We start from the raw sequence: 18,314 nt of genomic DNA, 5'->3' as shown, positions 1-18,314 counted from the left end.
TCACTAACTTTAGGTGTCTGAGAAAACAGCAATGTACGATGCCTGTTCAGGTAAAGTGAAAGACCTAGGTTTCTACGCAAGGTAACATATTGAAGAATGAAAGAATGGGAGAACGACAAAACCAAAACACAGCTCGCACACACTAACACAATCACTGTTAATCAGCGCACCGATAAAACGTCTACGCACAGCGAAATTTCCGTGCTTTCTACCTCACGGACTCGCAGTGACCGGCCACAGAATGGACACGTATACAATGGTATAGACACCGTGTCCCAATCGATTCTCTGCTAAACATGATGCTCGCTTGAAGGTTTGACCAAAAGTATAAAAAAGGCTAATTTTATTGGGGGGTAGCAACCTTTCGAGTTGTCAGACTAACAACTTTCGAAAGTATAGCCCCTCGTTCAACTGGTGAATGGTGAACTAGCTGATTGACAAAATTCCTCGCAAATTTGGCTGGTGTTGTCACATATTCTGCCTCTCGAATCATTGTGGAGTGTCACTGCAGCAGACTTAGGCATGCATACAATTTTTTTTAACATTACAAGGTTCTTAAGAAATCCGCTTGACCTCATACAAGTATATATATACTTGTTTGAGGTCAAGTAGAGTACCGAGTGGAAAAGCATATAAGTGAACATCGGTTACGCATTCTAATAACGTTTTATGCTTTATAAGGCTTATCCTAGCCCCAAACAAATTATACAGCCTTCGCGAATTTTCTATTCTTAGAAGAACCAATCGTAGTGCGAAAGGAACAAAGGTGAAATGAGAAGACGAGACTAGCGTTAGAGTTCTCGTGTCTGCTTTGTTTCTTTTCCATCAAGGCTTTTATTTTTTTGTCTGAAGACATGAATCGACAAAACGTTTTCTTTTCTTTAGCAAACCCACTTCACCACCTGCATCACTTGATGCGTAGAAGTGATGCAGACATCACATGTGTGCATCACTGCTACGCAAGCATGGTTGTATGAACGTATCGGACACGCAGAGCCAAAGGAAAGAAATGCGCACGTGCCAGACGATCGTCCGTGCACCAAGTCGAAATCTCGACTAATCGCAAGTGCGTTTCGCCTGCGTTCTTGCCATGCACACGAGGGTTCAAATTTCAACAAAACATCCCGGCGCAAACTAAAAGAAGGAACAAAGGAAGATTATTTCCCTTTTTTTGTGCGACATATTCGTATAGTTATGCTAGGAACTGAAATGACGGGGACGGGACATAGAGTTACGCATGACACAAGCGCTGACATTTAACAATGATTTATTGGAAGCACGATCAAATATCTGCACATGAGCTACGGTCACTCGGGCATTTGCAAATGCGGAGCAATCAAGGAATGACAATTATTCTCGATAATGGCAATGGCGGTACATTGACACAATCGTGGCCTAACTTACGCGTGCATGGTGGCCGATCCAACAATCCACCGCGAGGCTTGTTGGTTCATTTTCATGTACATAATATTTGTTTTGGTTCCAATTAATCATTGAGGAAAGATGTTGCTTGCGTGTCTTGTCCCCGTCATTCCAATTCCGCACTTAACTATATGAAAAGAACATGGACGCAATGAACAGGACATCCTCTTGTCACCTTCCTGAGTCCAGGCTGTTTTTTCCACTGTTATCAATTATAAGTCATGCACCAACCAGCCCGGCTTCCACCACGCGTCCTGTTCAGTGCTCAACTCGACCGTCTATATAATGACAAAGCATCGCGCGCGGAAAAGCACGAGCGACATCTGCAGTTGAAAATACGCCACATCTGAGCATGCGCGGCGCCAATGATGTGCCTGCCCTGCAGTTTCCACCCTTCCTTATCTCCGCGGCGGCGATGGCAGCTTTGGCTGTCAAAGTGCCGTCAGCATTACAAAATCAAAATAAAACAACAACGAAAAAAGAAATATTATCGCTTCGTGATGTATTACAGCGACAACGGTTTTGCTTCGTCTTTCTTCTGTGTTTTTTTTTTGTTATTTTTTCGCGAAACGCTCAGAGCACTTTCGACGGCCAAAGCGGTTGTTGCATCTGCGGCGATAAGCAGGGATCAGTATTGCGAGGCAAGCACATCACTGGCGCCGCGCATGCTCAGATGTGGCGTGATTGCGACAGCAGATGTCGCCCGTGCTGTTTCGCGCACGACGCTTCGTCGTTATGAACAGCCGAGTTGAGCGCTGTTCATTGTGTTTCTTTGTGTCCTCGTTTGAGTTTGTGCCGTAACGCTTCTACTAAATACGAATCTTCCTCAACCAGTTCAAACCAAAGTGCTGCTTGCACGCGAGGAGGAGGGCGCTGCTGTCAGAGGCGGTGGTTCGCTCACTCGCCTGCACCGCTGCTCCCGCCGCCATGCCGCCCTGAGCGGAACCAGTGAAAGTGGCTGCGATTGGCTGCAAAGTGGTGAGCGTGATGAGCGGTGCGTGGCACGCCGTGGTGGTCTGGTACGGCGGCCTCTGGTCCATGGGCTCGTGCTGCAGCTGCGACGATGCCGAAGAGGTCGGCTCCGAGGCGAGCGACGCGAGTCGCCCCATCGTCGGCGACTCGCGCGTTATGGTGCACGCCTCGGTGAACGGCAGCGACAGCTGGTTGCCGCAGCTTCTGGCACTGCTGCCGTGCTCCTCCCGCAGCACTCCTGAAGAACACGCCATTCATAAAGAAACACTTGGTAGATGACTCAATTGAGTGAAGATAGTTGCAGAAATGGACAGCCGAGGCCAGTCAATATTTACCACAATTTATACAACAATGTGCCTATCCTTTTTTTTTTTAAATCCGCCTCGGTGGTCCAGTTGTAATAAAGATCGCCTGCTGACCCGATTATCGTGGGATCAAATCCCGGTCGCAGCAGCCTCCTTTTTGGAGAAGGCAAATGCTGGAGGCCCATGTGCATGCATTTAGGCACATGTTAAAGAATCCTATAGGTGATCGAAATTTCAGGATCACTCCACAAAAGTCACATCGTGATTTTGGGACGTAGAACCCCGCAAATAAAGTTATATTGTTACCTACATTTTGTGATAATTGCGGCTAGCCCGTCACCACTGCGCGGAATTTTTCGCCTGTTTCCTCCGTTCTCTTGTACTGACATGACTCTCCCCTTCTTCACGATCCGACGCTGCTGGGAGAGCAGCAGTGACGGCATGAGCTAGAGCCTGTTTATGCCCTGCCGATGATGCGTAGCGACTTGACGGTGAGCTGGTGTGGCTTCCTGATAATTGCTGGGTATGTCCTTGTTTACTCCTGCGTCTATGCATGCCGTGCCTCAAACCCTATTTTACAGAGCGTAAAAAGTATGCCCGGGAGCAGTGACACAATAAATTTTGTTGAAAGTCTACGTTGCGTGCGTCTTCTCTACTGCCCGTGTCTTCTTTGTTGATCAGTTGTACTGAAGTAACGGATAGCCGGGCACGTTGCCAGCGAAATTTCCATAGAATTGTATACAGAGGGCGATCAGCTTGAGTTAAAACATGACCCAGGTTGAAGGGGCCCAGAAGCCTATACACTGCCACGGCAAACGTGAAATTGGTTTTTTGGAAACACTAACGTTCGAAGCAGTGTTTACCTCACTATGTTTTCTACGTCGGCGCCACCGTACAGTGATGACGCCTCTTTGACCACGGCCAGCATGTTGCAACTCACATTGGGTACCTACTGACAGTGGCATAAACGGTGACGCAGCAACGCTCGCTTGCCTCTGCGCCCTTGCTCACGCCAAGTGGGAGCCCATTCCTTCATCGTCTAGCCTACCCAAAAAATAAAGAAATCATGAACGCCACCGACAAATACTCCAGGTGCGCCGAAGCAATGATATATAACGCCTCGGTTGCGATAAGGACCGTCCATTTTTGTTAAATAAAGATTGGTGCTGCTGCGACCGCACAAAGTCAGGTAAGTATATAGTGTCACTACAGTGGCTAAGTTTTGTTTTTTAGTGATTGTAGAAGGTTCCAGATGAACTGTGCTCGAACTCACCGCCGGCACATCCGGACTTTTCGGACAGGTTGGGCGACAGGCTGTCCCTGGAGCTCACCGAGGGAGCGGAGGACACCCGCGAGCTCTGGTAAGACATGCGGGTCGGCGCCGAAGTCCGAGAGTACGACGCCGCCGGCACTCCGCTGCTTGGCGTAGCCTTGCTGTGAGTCAGGTCCTCGTCGTAGCTTGGGTGAATCGCCAGAGCACGATGACCATGGGAACGGGTGCCACACTTAAAACACTCGTGCGAGTTGGCAAGCCTTAAAGGAGAACCCCAGTGCATTTCCGACCGTACTGAGATAATGTTGTTGTCAAATAGTATTGACAGTCCTGCAACACCTAGGGGGGCCCCGCCGCAGTGGTCTAGTGGCTAAGGTACTCGGCTGCTGACCCGCAGGTCGCGGGTTCAAATCCCGGCTGCGGCGGCTGCACTTCCGATGGAGGCGGAAATGCTGTAGGCCCGTGTGCTCAGATTTGGGTGCACGTTGAAAAACCCCAGGTGGTCGAAATTTCCCGAGCCCTCCACTATACGGCGTCTCTCATAATCATATGGTGGTTTTGGGACGTTAAACCCCAAATATCAACCAATCAATCAAAGCAACAGCTAAGGTGGATCCTTTTCCCCAGACACTCGTCAGTAATTTCAATTAAGCAATGTAGATGAGTCAACAAAACATAAACCGAAACAGGCAGCAACTCCGTCCTCTATCATGGGTATCGGATGACGTCACTAAATCCGTTACACACCACCACGGCTGGCCAGGGTGTAAACATAGCTCACGTGCCTCTTCTAACGCACGCAAAGCAGGTTGGCGATGTCATCCGACGCTGAATCAAGCTGTGCCAGCTAGTCTGAACTCACCAGTGGTAACTTGAGTGGTGATTGTAGCTACTATCTGAGCGCAGAAGCATCACATTTTCGTTTTGACCCGCCGGCGCGTTAAGCATCTGACGTGCCCCAAATCAATCTCCATGTTGCTCAATATTGTGCGTGCTAGGCCCGACGTCAACGACGATTAACACGCTGTCTGCAGCTGGCAAAAGTGAAATGTGCTCGTGTCGACGTCACCTCGTAGAAGACAGCGCACGCTGCATACGTCTGCTAGCCAAGGCGGGTGCATCGAAACTACTTGGAAGACACAACTGGCCCGAAAAACAGAGCTTATTTCACATATTTTTTTTTATTATTATACCGCTGCATACCTTTGGAGAATTGTTAAATGTATACCCGCAGAGTATGTAAGGTGAATGTTTTCCTGTCCTTTAACTTTTCCTTCCCCACATCTGTTTTACATATCACTTTTCTCTTTCTACAAAGGCGCAGAGCCATGCCTCACCCTTTAGGAGCCTTACCCAACAACCACCTATATGAGGTGGTGCTGGGTAAAGCCGGGTCAGATAAAGCAGCACCACATAGAAAGTAGTGTTGATTTACTCCATACGGGAGCATTTTTTACTGCCGGTGCTGATCGTAGTGGTTTTAGGAATCATAGCGGGAGCTGAGAGGGTTTAGAGGCACCGGTGACGGCCGGCACATTCGGCACGCTCGTTTCCAGACAGGTTAAGCATCACCTCTTCTAGTTCACAGTGTGACTGCTATAGACGTGGCAGTTCCCTAGATTCTTGATTTTCCGCTATAGTTTCTGCCTGAAATGGAGCTGTGGCTATCGATTTCGTCACCAAAATTTTTCAGTCTTTCTGATGATGTTGGAGGTGAAAATCCTGTTTCGTATTTGCAGCTTAAGGCGCGAAAACGACACGGACGAAGAGAGACAGTACACACACACGGAGCGCCACTTCCAACAAAGATTTATTTCGAAAGAGCACAGAACATATATAGACACCGCGCGCGCCGTCACCGTGCCCGTCCTCTATCATGCAGGCGGGCTATCCACAGCACACTTTGGTGTCAGTGGCGGAGAAGATTTTGAAGAAGTCGCGGAACTGCCACACAAGCGAAGGGTCACCCCAGGATAATGTTAAGCTTGCTGTGATTCCTTATATACACCGCGTATCCCATAATCTGAAAAAGATTGCCGAACAGGTTGATGTAAAGGTGGTCTTCTCTGCGCCGTTAAAACTTTCCAGGCTCTGCAAGTTGACTAACCCCTTTCTCAGGAAAGCTCCGGCCTGCAATGTGAACCACCAGAACAAGTATGTAATTTGTCAGAAGGGTGTGGTCTACGAGTTCCCCTGTTCGTGTGGTAGATGGTACGTAGGCCATACCGAGCAATGCCTGAATGATAGGCTAAGACAGCATAATAACAACGTCAGAAATGGCAGAGAGGGCCTCCTCGCAATTCACTGCCGGGATTGTCATTGCGTTCCTAACTTTAGCGCCTGCGCGGTAGTCGCCCGAAGCCCTGATAAATCAGTAAGACTAATCATTGAGGCCAAGAGAATAATCGAATTAGGTGATCTGTGCGTCAGCGTAGCCTCCATTTCTTTATCGCCAAAGGAGTTACGCTACTTAAATGCGGCTGCGCATTAAGGCACGGTGACGGCGCGCGCGGTGTCTATATATGTTCTGTGCTCTTTCGAAATAAATCTTTGTTGGAAGTGGCGCTCCGTGTGTGTGTACTGTCTCTCTTCGTCCGTGTCGTTTTCGCGCCTTAAGCTGCAAATATGTTAAACCAACAAGCCCAGTCTGCTATTCTTACATCCTGTTTCGTGTACCCTCAACAACATACCTCGTGTCCGGAAACGGCGACACGCATTGCTACACCGTTTCGAATTCACGAGTTCACAAACGTTGGCGCTCATCAACTCTCCATAGTGAACATATAACAGATGTGCAGAACAATGGCTTACCTCATAACGGTGTGGGTGCACACAACGAATTCAGGCTTGGAGCTCCACTGGTGGTAGGTGATGTAGTAGCGCGTCTGCAGCCAGATCCACTGCTGGCCCTTGGTCAGGAAGCGGTAGTGGCAGGATGTGCCCTCGCCCGTCTGCATCACTGGCAGCAAGAGCGCTGAGCTGATGACCCCAGACACAGAACAATTTCCGGCGCATCCCAATAAGCTGAACCCGTTCGTGCATATAAGTGAATCACTAAACCGTACGGGCCTCTTGACCCGCCGCCACTTTTTCGAGGTCCTCGACGTGGTAGTAGTCGTAGCCAGATGTTCCAAGAACCTCGAACGGCAAGTACCCGATTATGGGAGGTGCCCTGTAAGAGAGAGAAAATTTGCATAAAGGCAACTGCGGTTCGCAATGCGTCATCATAAAGTTGGCCATAACATGACGCAAAACAATCATCAGAAACATTTTAATATCACACGGGGTCAACTTTAATCTTTGGTTACATCTGTCTGCAGCAAGCTAATGCAAATTTCTTTCATGTCGTCTCGCCACAAAATTTTTTTATTTCAATTCTGACTGATTTTTCCCTTCCCTTAGAGCCAGATAATTAACTAGATATTATAGACAACTGGTTATCTTTCTTCTGCCCAATAAATGACCTTCCCAGCTGCAGAAACACTTCTTAATTCCAATTAACATCGGCTACCTGGTTTACTATCTCTAAGCCTCTCATCCACTGCTCTGACATCCCGCCTAGTTATGATCTGCCCAACATTTCTTGCTCTATTCCTCACTGTGCTGTCTTCCTTCTCTGAATCTTTTTTCTAACCTTTCTGTTGATTCTGCATATGCTTGTCCAGTCAGAATGAAATTATTAGGACACGTACAGCTAGTGATAAGTAGAAATAATCATAAATTGTGTAAGTATATTATAATCAATTTAAAAGGGACCACATTTCTCGGAAAATTAACATTATCTTTAGGCACGTTGTGGTGTTAGACAACAACTAGAGCATCAACTCTGTAGATACCCGTCCTTCTATTGTTTTGTGTGGTTCTCCCAGCCACTTATCACTGTGAAAGTGGCTGTTTTTCCAATATTTTTTATTCATTTACTAATACAATTTTTTCTCTTTTAGTCTCTTCAATGGGAGAATGGAAAACGGAAGAGAAAGGAAGGGAGACGCCACCTGTGGTCCAAGAAGAGGAACTTCCACTCGAGGCTGTGCCGCGAGCTGAACTCGTTCCTCGAGCCGTCGCAGAGGATGAGCTCGTGCATGAGCTGCGGCGTCTGCAGCCGCACCATGGCCACCAGGCAGGGCGCCGCCAGCTCGGCCGAGCCCGTGTTGGGGGAGCACGCACTGCTACAGCTATTCGAGTCGTACTCCAAGCCGCCCAGGGGAAAGCCTGCTCGACAATACGCCAAAGCCTTGTGCGCCTAACCACCAAAGAGGCAGACTTCATGCCTTCGGGTAGTGTGCGAGAGATCATTTGCTCAGCTGCCAGCTCGTAAAACCTGGCTGATGACGTCATGTTCTTCGTGATGTCAGCAGGCAGAAAAAAGAATGTTCCAAACTGGCCGTCGCGCCTAGGAGAAGTAGTGATTAACACTCCCATGTGTAAATGCGATTAAGTGGGTGGCAGTATGACCGCCACCGACGCTCAGTCGGTGTGGGCATCGTAAAAGTTATTGTGCGTTGAAGGCAACGCTTCTCCTTCATTCAGTAAAAAAAAATAATTATGACTAAATAACAATTACGCATTCCCAAACCATACCCAATTACACAACATTCACGCGATATATCCTAACACTCTGTGACGCATTCATTCGAGTTCTCCCCGTGAAAAGATGCGGTCGGGTTTATCTCTTTTTTTTTTGTTAGGTTGTGTTGGCGTAAACCATTTCGACCTCCGACCATGTCATCGGGTGCAGTCATGACCCCAATGCAACCGCTGACAGGGTCGAGGCAAACTGAACACACTCAGAACGAATCTATCAACCGAAATCACCTCAGGTTATCAAGTGTCCGTGAATATAGGTTAAGAAATTCAGTTTGAGCGGGGCTTCAACTCTTTTCGCATTTCACATGAATCGCCTCCTCAGCTACACGCTAGAAAGACGTTTGGAATGGTAACGCTTAACAAACAACGTATTTCTTTCAACACAGAGGGCGCCAAAGGCCTACACAGCGAATATGGTTGTAGCAAGAGGGTCTAAAAATTGTTGGAGCGGAAATTAACGCCTCAAAAGTGAACACCTGCTTCCCAAAAAATGGCGGTCACCGTTTTATTAGTAGGGAAACGATCAAACATTAGCGTCTGCGGCGAAGAAAAGGAAGACTCTCCCTCCCGCGTCGTAAAAGCTCAGTATGGCTTTTTCTTTGTCTTTTTCGGACAGATACTGTCAACATGTGCATTTGCGTTACTAGTTTTCTTAAGAAACCTGAAGACCAAACTTTATTGGATATGAAGACATCAATACATATCGATATGTTATTTTCGTCAAGAACAACAATAATGCCACACTCCTTTCTCAAGATTTTGTTTTCGCCCCACTACGCAAACCGCATTGATTGACATAAAACCATCGACATTATCTTGGAACGTTCTTATTCGATTATGCATACAAAGCAAACATTACAGATTCTTCTGGAACCTACGTGGCTGCTAGCGATAACGCTGGAATATTCGATGGCACATGTATAAATGCCGACGCGCGTCACCGCTTGTCAGTTGATCGACGGCCGACGCTCTATTCGCCGTTATAAGTGCCAATGTGCACCACTGTAATCTGACTTTCCGTTTACCGGCCACAATTTCGGCCAAATAAACAGTCTCATTTTGAACAAGCGGTCTCTGTCTTCGTCAGCGTCATGACCCTGTCACAGTAATAACGCGACAGCAGCTCGTGTCGCAGAAAACCGCCGCCGGCGTCGGCTCTGTTGGGTGTCAGCGAAAAAAATGCCGCCATATCCACGAAGTGAATGATGATGAGTGGGCGAAGCTCCGGAGGTAAGCCTGGTAAACCATGAATCCTCCGTACATTTTGCCCACTCGATTTTATTGCAACGCTCCCCCTAGCGTACGTCGCCGCACTATACCGAACGATGACACGCGCCATATGTGGCATCATTCCTATTTTATAACACCTCGCATCTTTCATAATCAACTACACGTACCGCCGTCTAGTTTATAACATCTTGCATCTTTTGGACGGACGGACGGACGGACGGACGGACGGATGGATGGATGGATGGATGGATGGATGGATGGATGGATGGATGGATGGATGGACGGACGGATGGACGGATGGATATGGCTGTACCCTTTAGATCGGTCGGTGGCTAGCGTAATACTTAGAACTGAACGAGAGGTGGCTACATACAGGGGACGCACAGCCCACGCCTTAAGGAGCTTCGCTCCTAAAATCGTCTCTGCGTCTGTGACCAAAAAAATCAAGTTACCGAGATAGCCGTGGGAGGCCGCTACTTGTCCACGCGAGCGCGTGCGATAAAACTAAAAAAAAAAGCAGTGCGTTCGAAGAAAAAAAAAGTGCTCAAGGTCACGAGGCGCGGTAGTTTCTTTGCCCGGCCACCCCTCCCTGCTTAGCTTCCAGTGCTTTCGTCGGGACGAGAAAAGAGATAATGCAATTGCAGCATGCGACAAACCTTTGTAACTCCACTCACACTGGACGGGTTCTGAAAATTTTTGCGGCGTTGAATTCGTGAGGCAATAAGCTATTTTAGTGAATTAATTCCATGGTTTTTTTGAAAAAGTGTTTCAGGGTCCCTTTAACGCATTTAGTTCGACAGGTGTCACGACAGAAACGAGCCCATTCGGCGATAATATAGCGCGCACTGGTCCAATCTATTGTGTGCGTGTTTGCGTGTGCGCATGTGTATGTAAGAAAACATATTAATAAGTATGCACTTAACGGTTGAAGGTTGCACAAGGGGCCGGATTACGCTATTGCGTTCAACTCTTGAAGGCGAAGCTTAACGGTCCCCCAATTCCTTTTATTCGATATTTAACCTAGCGTCCACATTAACAGAGAAAAGCTGCTTGACCTGTAAGCGGGTGCCACACGAAAAGAAAGCGTTTTCGGGGGTAACGGAGAGAGTGGTTCGGGAAAGGAGACATGAAAGGGTCGCTATATGCTACCTCCCGTCGCGGGGCACGGCTCAGCGCCTTTGAGAATGGGTAAGTATATAAAAAAAGTAGTGATGGAGAGCGGAAGCTGGCTCCACTTTTAATGGTTCAGCATGGTCTTACTCGAAAGCTTCTTCAACCTTTCTTGATTGTAGCAATGCCACCGATAACAAAACGCGTTTTGCAAAAAGCGGTCGTCCGTGTGCAATCAATAAATGTCATTGGAGCTAACATTTCAAAACGGTCCCTGCCCTAGACGTGTCCGATGCCAAAACGTCGCCTTCAGCATCATATATTGCTTTAACACTACTGATCCCTTCAGGTCTTTCCTGTGAAAATTCGTCTCGCATGCCTTTACGTTGCTTAAGAAGCGACTACTCATCGGGGAACGCCCTATAGGTTGCCTGGTCCTCGATAATAAAACCGCCGTTACGGGAAGGCTTTACTGTGACGCCCGATTGCAGATCTCGACTAAAACTTTCCTAGGAGGTTTCACAAAGGAATCCTAATTCTGCAATAGCCCTCTCGGAGGGGAACATTTAAAGTTGAGCAATGAAACTTACTCACCCTCTCCCACAGCAGTTAAGAACGTTCCTTTGAGGTTCATTGGTTCGTATCTCACATTTGAGTCTGTTGAGCCTAGGCTCCCTCTCTTCATATAAAGGTCCACACTCACGAACGTTTCTAATGACAAGAAGAAAAAAAAACGCATTAGGGACGGTGTTAAAGCTGTCCTTCATTGAGAGCTTTCCGCACTTCTCAAATTATATTATTAGAAATCTTAAACCTTATTCAAATGAGGTCAATGATGTATAGATAGAAAAACAGAGTTAAAAAAAAACTCGAAGTCAGAAATTTTGTTCAAATTTGTAATTACCAAGGTATAAGATATGTTACTAGAATTGCCTCACAATCATTCAGTGCTTACATGACCATACCATGCGTGCCGTCTTGGCGAATTATGCCGGCTCCTTGCGAAGATGCAGAACTGAGTACTTCGCACATGGTGCCGTGATCGCTTTCGTGTAAGATGTCCAAAATGAATATGTTATGCAGCTCGTGCTAAAGGAAAAAAAAGGAGGCAATGCCGTGAGTATGGTTTCAAAGCACCAATAAACTTATCATGAAATATTTGCGCTGTGCTCAAAGACAAGAACACAACCTCACATCCCTACCATGAAAACTTCGCATGACTTAAGATGGGATTTCTATTCGGCACCGCCTCTGACAAAACACGTATACGCTTGCTCCTACACCACAATTGACTATATATTAGCGAGTAGTTCTCGGAGTACATGATTTTCCTGAAATTTATCATGAATATATGCTTAATGCTCTATTTGCTTCGATCTAGTCACTTCATCTTGCATGCGGCAGATATACGATGTGTGTTTTCAGAACATTAACATCCTAAAATAAAAACGAAGGCGCCCACAGTTATTTTTGGAGACGAACTAGCATAATATGATACAACGGAAGCACTCGACTATGCACCTCTCATAGTGTCAAGGGAAGGTTAGCATGTCAAGTTGAAGCCTTATGGATAACTATTATTTTTTTCAAATATGAATTGTGCAAAATATGGCGAGCGGAAGGAAACGTAAATATTTCGTGCAGCAAGCTTCATTGGCGTGAATCGACTATACCTCGGGTAAAAAAAAAATTCTGGAATAAAACGTTCCGTACAGTTCAGCACCATTCCTGGGCTGCGTTCACTTACGGGAAGGTAGCCGAGTAGGGACGCCACGCTCTCCGAAGTGTACAGGATTTGACCGCTCAGTGAGAGTACGAGTAAGAAGCCCTCGAGGGACTGAAAGAGAAGTCCGAACAAGACAGCGCATTAAAACTTGCTGACGGGCTAGTGGGGGGCAAGCTTCATTGAATAAGAAGACAGTGCAATCGTATCACACGACGATGGATGCATCAACCACTCAACAGTTGGCTAAAGAGCGAATCCTTAGCCTGGAAGTAATGTTTGGAGACAGGCATGTCGGCAAAAAAATAAAGGCGAATAAAGGCAAGTTCTCATGGTAATCACGAAGTTGATTTGCCCTTAAGAAATGTTGGCCTTAGGCTACGGCTTTCCTTGTTCGGCCATTGTTATCACTGAAAATCAGTATGACATGTAGGTTTGAGGGCACGCAGAACAACAGGACAATGTAAAATCTGTGTGAAACGATACTGGGGACTCACATCACATGTGTGACGGTAGAGTATTACTTGACCGAATTGCGATCGCTCAAGTCCGCGCAACTCTTGCACTGTGACTCGTGCTTTGACATGCGGCCCATTCTACGCCTGTGTGAAGGAGAACACGTGCAGTGGGGACTACGAAATTTTCCCTAGTGTTAGGTCTATGGGTCTAGATTAAACTGAATAGCTCTAATACGCATTCGTTTGCATGTGCAAGTGTATGTGCGCTTTTGGATGGTTATTTTATAGGTCATGATTATCACCCTGTACCTTGAGTAGCACGCAAGGTGATCCTGGACTAATATACCCAGCTTCTTATTAAAGTGTGCGTCAGATAGGTCAACAAAAGTGCGCGGGGTACAAGATGTATAGACACGAATGCACCTCTCTGATGCACGTAACAGCGAACTTACCTCGAGCATTAGGTGCGTGAACTCTTCGTTTGACAGAAACGAGGGCTTCCAGTTTTCCTGACTTTCTTGCTCCTGGTTTTGTATAGATACATCTGCGTTGTTTAAAGCAAACGCATAACTCTGAGAGAGCTAAGGTAACGTCAATATCATACACTTCAACTTTTATTAAGGAAACCCGTTGTTTTTAGAAAAAGCCGTATAGATACATCTGCGTTGTTTAAAGTAAATGCATAACTCTGAAAGAGATAAGGTAATGTCCAGATCGTACACTCTTTGAAAAAAAAATGGCAGCATATCCACGGAGTGAATGATGGAGAGTGGGGCGAAGCATTCTTCCGTCCATTCGTTCTTGCTTCCGTCCGTCCATGCGTCCGTCTGTGTGACCGTCCATGCGTCCATCCGCCCATCCGTGCGTGCGTCTGTTCGTGCGTCCGTCCCTGCGTTCGTCCATGCATCCACCCCTGCGTCCGTTCATGAGTCCATCCATGCTGTGTGTCCGTTCGTCCATCTATTCAACACTCCAAGTACCACCATCTCGCATCTTTTCATCATATATTCCCCATATAGAAGCACCGCCATCCAGCGGACATTCCAAGGACTAAACGAGAGGTGGCACACACACACACACACTTTCTTACGGCTTGCGCTTGGTGTCTACTTCCCACCTTTAACCACCTCGAGTTCATGGTATATACTAGTTCACTGTATTCATGGCACTGCGGCCGAACGCTCGCTAAACCTTTGTAAAACCAAAAAGGTTACGCCCAGCGAGTATAACGTAGCAACCTTTTGCTGTCTCTACCACTGAGCCACGCTGGTGCTTGGTAATTGTTGGCAAGCTTGCCTTAGGCAGGCTTGATGTCAGGAAAACAATCACGTTAATACGACTTATAAGGCGTTTTAGAACAGCGAAACAACAACTAGACGTCGCACAATGCGAATAACTTAACGACTGGGTCGTCCAATGCTCTCGTCCAATTACACAAGTTTGTTCTTGTTCAGCTATAAACTATGGCGCATACCCACTTCAGGCATAATTCCTCATCGTCGACAGCCACTGCATGAACAATTGGCCCAAAATTCTTCACAACTGCTTAGCGGATACCACCCTTTTCAGAAGAATGACGAGAAATAGCATAGCGAATGCCGGCTTACTACCCTAAAATTGTTATTATTAAGGCTGTAGTGGGCATCAATCAAGTGCGCTTGCAGCAGTTACCCAATGAGTGTTAAAGGGGCTCGGCGACTCTTTTCGAGCATGGTCAGAAAACGCTGGCGATCGGTAGGAGGGGCTCCTGACAACACGCGAGTCAAATATTATAGCGCAGTACGTACCCTAGAATTCACAATAAATTATCAAAGTCAGCTAATAATTGCTTTCTCTTCTCTCGACAAATCACGGAATACACCCAAAAATCACACGTAGCAAGCCCATCTATCAGCCATTGGCTGATTCAAACATGGTGCGCGCGCTCGTTACAGAGATCGCCGCAGGAGGTCCCTACTTGCTCACGCGCGCGCGTACGATCACACTGGAAAAAGCCGCGCATTAAAAAAAGATAAAGAAAAAAGTGCTCAAGGTCACGAGGCGTGCGTGACGTATTTTCCTTGCCCCTGCCATCCCTCCCTGCTCACCTTCCAGCGCTTTCGTCGGGACGAGAGAAGAGAGAATGCAATTGCGGCATGTGACAAACCTTTGTAACTCCACTCGCACAGGAGAGATTCTTAAAATTTTTGCGGCATTGAATTCGTGAGGCAATAAGCGATTCCAGTGAATTCATTCCACCGTTACTTGAAAAAGTGCTTCAGAGCCCCTTAAGAAAAGGCTCTGAAAAGGTCGCTCTTCTAGCTTTCACTGTGACTGTGCTGCGCCTTCCGCGCAGGCCTGGCGTTTTCTTTTTTATTCATAAACAGAGAGCTCGCGAAAGGCATTGTGACACAAAAACGTTGGGGTGCCAGTGCGAGAAAACATAAAGACACATATTTCAAAGTTTAAGACTGCTTACTACGAAACAAAAAATATATATGCGGAGCCATACAGACAGAACAGAAAAGGGTGAAATCAGCATTTCCGAGGGCGTGTACCAACGAGTTCAGCAACATGTATTTCTAATTGAAACACTGCATATATGCGCACTCTTTTATATGTGATCACGTGGCACTCACCGTTGTGGGCTCTGAGAAAAGCGATGGTGGCACGAAGCACAGTGGATTTGTCCATTTTCCTCGAACTCGTGGACACCATGGAGCAGAGCTCGTTGATGAGCATGTTGAACTGGTCTCGCCTTTTCTTTTCGCTCAAGTTTCGCGACTTCCTGCGCACAAGCAGAGGCCCCCCCACGGGAGAGGCGTTGCTCATATCTGCTCGTCCATTGGTGTCATACTCACCTCTTCGTTTCGTCTTTCTCATCCAGGTCGCTCTCATCCGCTGCCCTACAAGACCACCACGGAGCCGACATAAGGTTCGTCCACGAAGTAAGGATTCAATTGTGGTCGAGTCTGCCACGCATTTATGCTTGGAACTGACATTGAGGATGGCATGGGATGTGAGATAGCCTCTCGATTTTCGCGACAGAAAGGCACAGATTATGTCTCGAATATTATTGGAACAAAACGTTGTATTATTTTTTTTGAAGCATAATAATAGGTGCGACCTGACCATGCATATCGCAGCATACTTTCGGAATGAATGTCTTGGAAGTGGTATCACACTGAACAATAATTGCAAGTGGGGGCGCCGGGTGAGCTCACCGACTATAATTCCCAAATTTTAGTACGTGACATGAAACTGTCATGAAAAATTTATCTTTGCTAGCACAACGAATGCAAATCATTTGTTTGAGCAGTTGAGCTGAAGTACCAGAATTATGTTACATAACACAGGCGTCTTCTTTTTTTTCTCAACAGGTTTCTGTATATAGGAAAATAAATATCGCTATAACATTGTATTGACCTGCTCGGATTGGGGTTGAAGAATGCAATAAAAAGCACGCTTTTATGCACAAAACCGAAAACAAGTTGTTAATGATTCGTAACATAAGATCAACCACGCCCCGATAACGCAAGATCTTTGAGCAAGCGTGCTCTGCGTGCTGCATGCTTCACTTCACTTTGGAGTTGCCCTTGGTTTCGTGCAAAACAGCGTATTTATCCAGCCCCTTTAATGACCAGCTGACGCAATTTTAGCTCTGTTACTGTAGTTGCCTTGCTGTGAAATGTCAATGATGTTGAGCCGAACATCAAATGTAACAAACTGCTTCAGCTGATCCTGGTACCTTCTGCTCGGAATCCTGAAGTCGACCGGACTCCTCGAACGTTTGTGACGTATTCGCAAGAGTTTTTTTTTGTTAGCTCTGAATCACTATATATCATTTATCGGACTCATCTCTAATTATTATTTCCCCTTTCCTCTCCTCGCGTGCAGGGCATCCGACCAAGCACGTGTCAATTTAACCTACCCGGATTTCCACTTCACTTCTATCTCTCTCCCTCCCTCTTCGTATCCTGAGGCACTATGCTTCACCTTCGAAAGGGAGGATACTAAACAAGAAGGAAATAGAAAGAAAAAAGAATGTGGCAGCTTCGTTGTCAAGCCTGAAGGAATAACATACCAACCTAGCAATCAGCAAGCCGTCCTCAGCGTACCAACCAAGCCTAGCATATAGGCAGCCAGTTTAGCCTATTCGCAATGCCCGTGGCCTATAGGTGGCGCGCCGTGCAATCCAAGATGGCTACGGAAGGATGATCAACCCGTGAATCGCATAAGAAAAGATAAGACAAATGGACGTACTCCCCGTGCCGCTTTCACCGGATGAACTCTCGATCGTGAAATGAATGTATATCGAACCAAAGTACTTTCCCAACCGATGGGAACTGCTGAATGCTCGCTACCTCATTTCTTGCCGCAGTTCAAAAAGTGGTGGTGTCAGCTGATCGACCATGTATCAACGATGCTTTGCGTAACCTTGTGCGTGGTACAGAAAACTGCACGAACTAGATTTCACGTATGAACTGAATGGCACTCCGAGATAATTGGTGCCGAGCCTGTCTGGTGGATTCGCCGCAGTAGTAGGCCACTAGCGAGTAGCATGCCGTCGCGGCTGCACAGGACCGCATGTTTAACGTGGGGATGTTTTGCAAACATATTATGCCGTCGTCATTACTCGCTCTGTAAGCATCATGCAGCTTCTTCTTCAACGGAACACAAGCATTTAACTTCCCATTAGGTAGCGCTTTTGTCAGAGCCATGATCAGACTAACAGTGCGCAATTCCCTGTGCTCGGATGTTGCAGGTTCCATCAGCTTGATAGAAACAAGGATGTCGACACGCGTATGCTTTCGGCAACGTCAGAATTGCTAAAATTCGTCGAACAACAGCGTCGTTCGGACGGCAACAGCGAAGTGCAGGACAAGTTACCGTGGACCGTAGTCGTAATTGCATATTTCATAGTTCTTATTTCGCCTCACTGGTCGAGCTCGAGCGTGTTGGCGGCATGCGGCGCTTTGTAATATACACTGTTATAGGGATACATTCAATGCACGTGAAAAAGTATGCTTTTATTTTGAGCTCACTGAAGGGTATTGTGAGTGGGAACGGGAGAGCAGCTACGATGCATTCGCCTCTCAACGCACCGCCCTTCTTTGTGCAGTTTTTCCTGTTCGGCGCATGGAATCCTATCTTGGGTGACGCAGCTGTGCTTCCAGCGTCTGCTGCTCCGTTCGTTGTGGGAACAAGTACCGCACAGGATCGGCTTTACTTTCAACCTTGGCTGGAGACGATGA

The 18,314-nt window shown here is 46.9% G+C and overlaps 1 protein-coding gene across 2 annotated transcripts; it reads right to left on the bottom strand.

The window, feature by feature from the left end:
- Nucleotides 1-2,210: 2,210 nt before the first annotated feature.
- LOC119162918 (circadian locomoter output cycles protein kaput-like) lies at nucleotides 2,211-16,344 on the bottom strand. Of its 2 annotated transcripts, XM_075882040.1 has the most exons (11): nucleotides 15,921-16,344; nucleotides 15,699-15,847; nucleotides 13,533-13,624; nucleotides 12,647-12,736; nucleotides 11,865-11,988; nucleotides 11,494-11,610; nucleotides 7,968-8,184; nucleotides 7,038-7,144; nucleotides 6,784-6,931; nucleotides 3,973-4,157; nucleotides 2,211-2,632 (listed from the first exon to the last, which is right to left on the bottom strand). In XM_075882040.1, exons 1-11 carry the CDS (start codon nucleotides 15,989-15,991, stop codon nucleotides 2,232-2,234), a joined length of 1,701 nt encoding a protein of 566 aa, XP_075738155.1. In that variant the 5' UTR covers nucleotides 15,992-16,344; the 3' UTR covers nucleotides 2,211-2,231. The 2 variants fall into 2 exon arrangements, with proteins under 2 accessions (XP_075738155.1, XP_075738154.1); XM_075882039.1 differs by having other exon boundaries at nucleotides 15,699-16,344.
- Between the last annotated feature and the right edge of the window lie 1,970 nt (nucleotides 16,345-18,314).

Source organism: Rhipicephalus microplus, chromosome 2, assembly GCF_043290135.1.
Source record: "Rhipicephalus microplus isolate Deutch F79 chromosome 2, USDA_Rmic, whole genome shotgun sequence".
Taxonomy (NCBI): Eukaryota; Metazoa; Arthropoda; class Arachnida; order Ixodida; family Ixodidae; genus Rhipicephalus; species Rhipicephalus microplus.
Note: the sequence above shows the minus strand (reverse complement) of the source record. Positions and strands in the feature narration are given on the sequence as shown.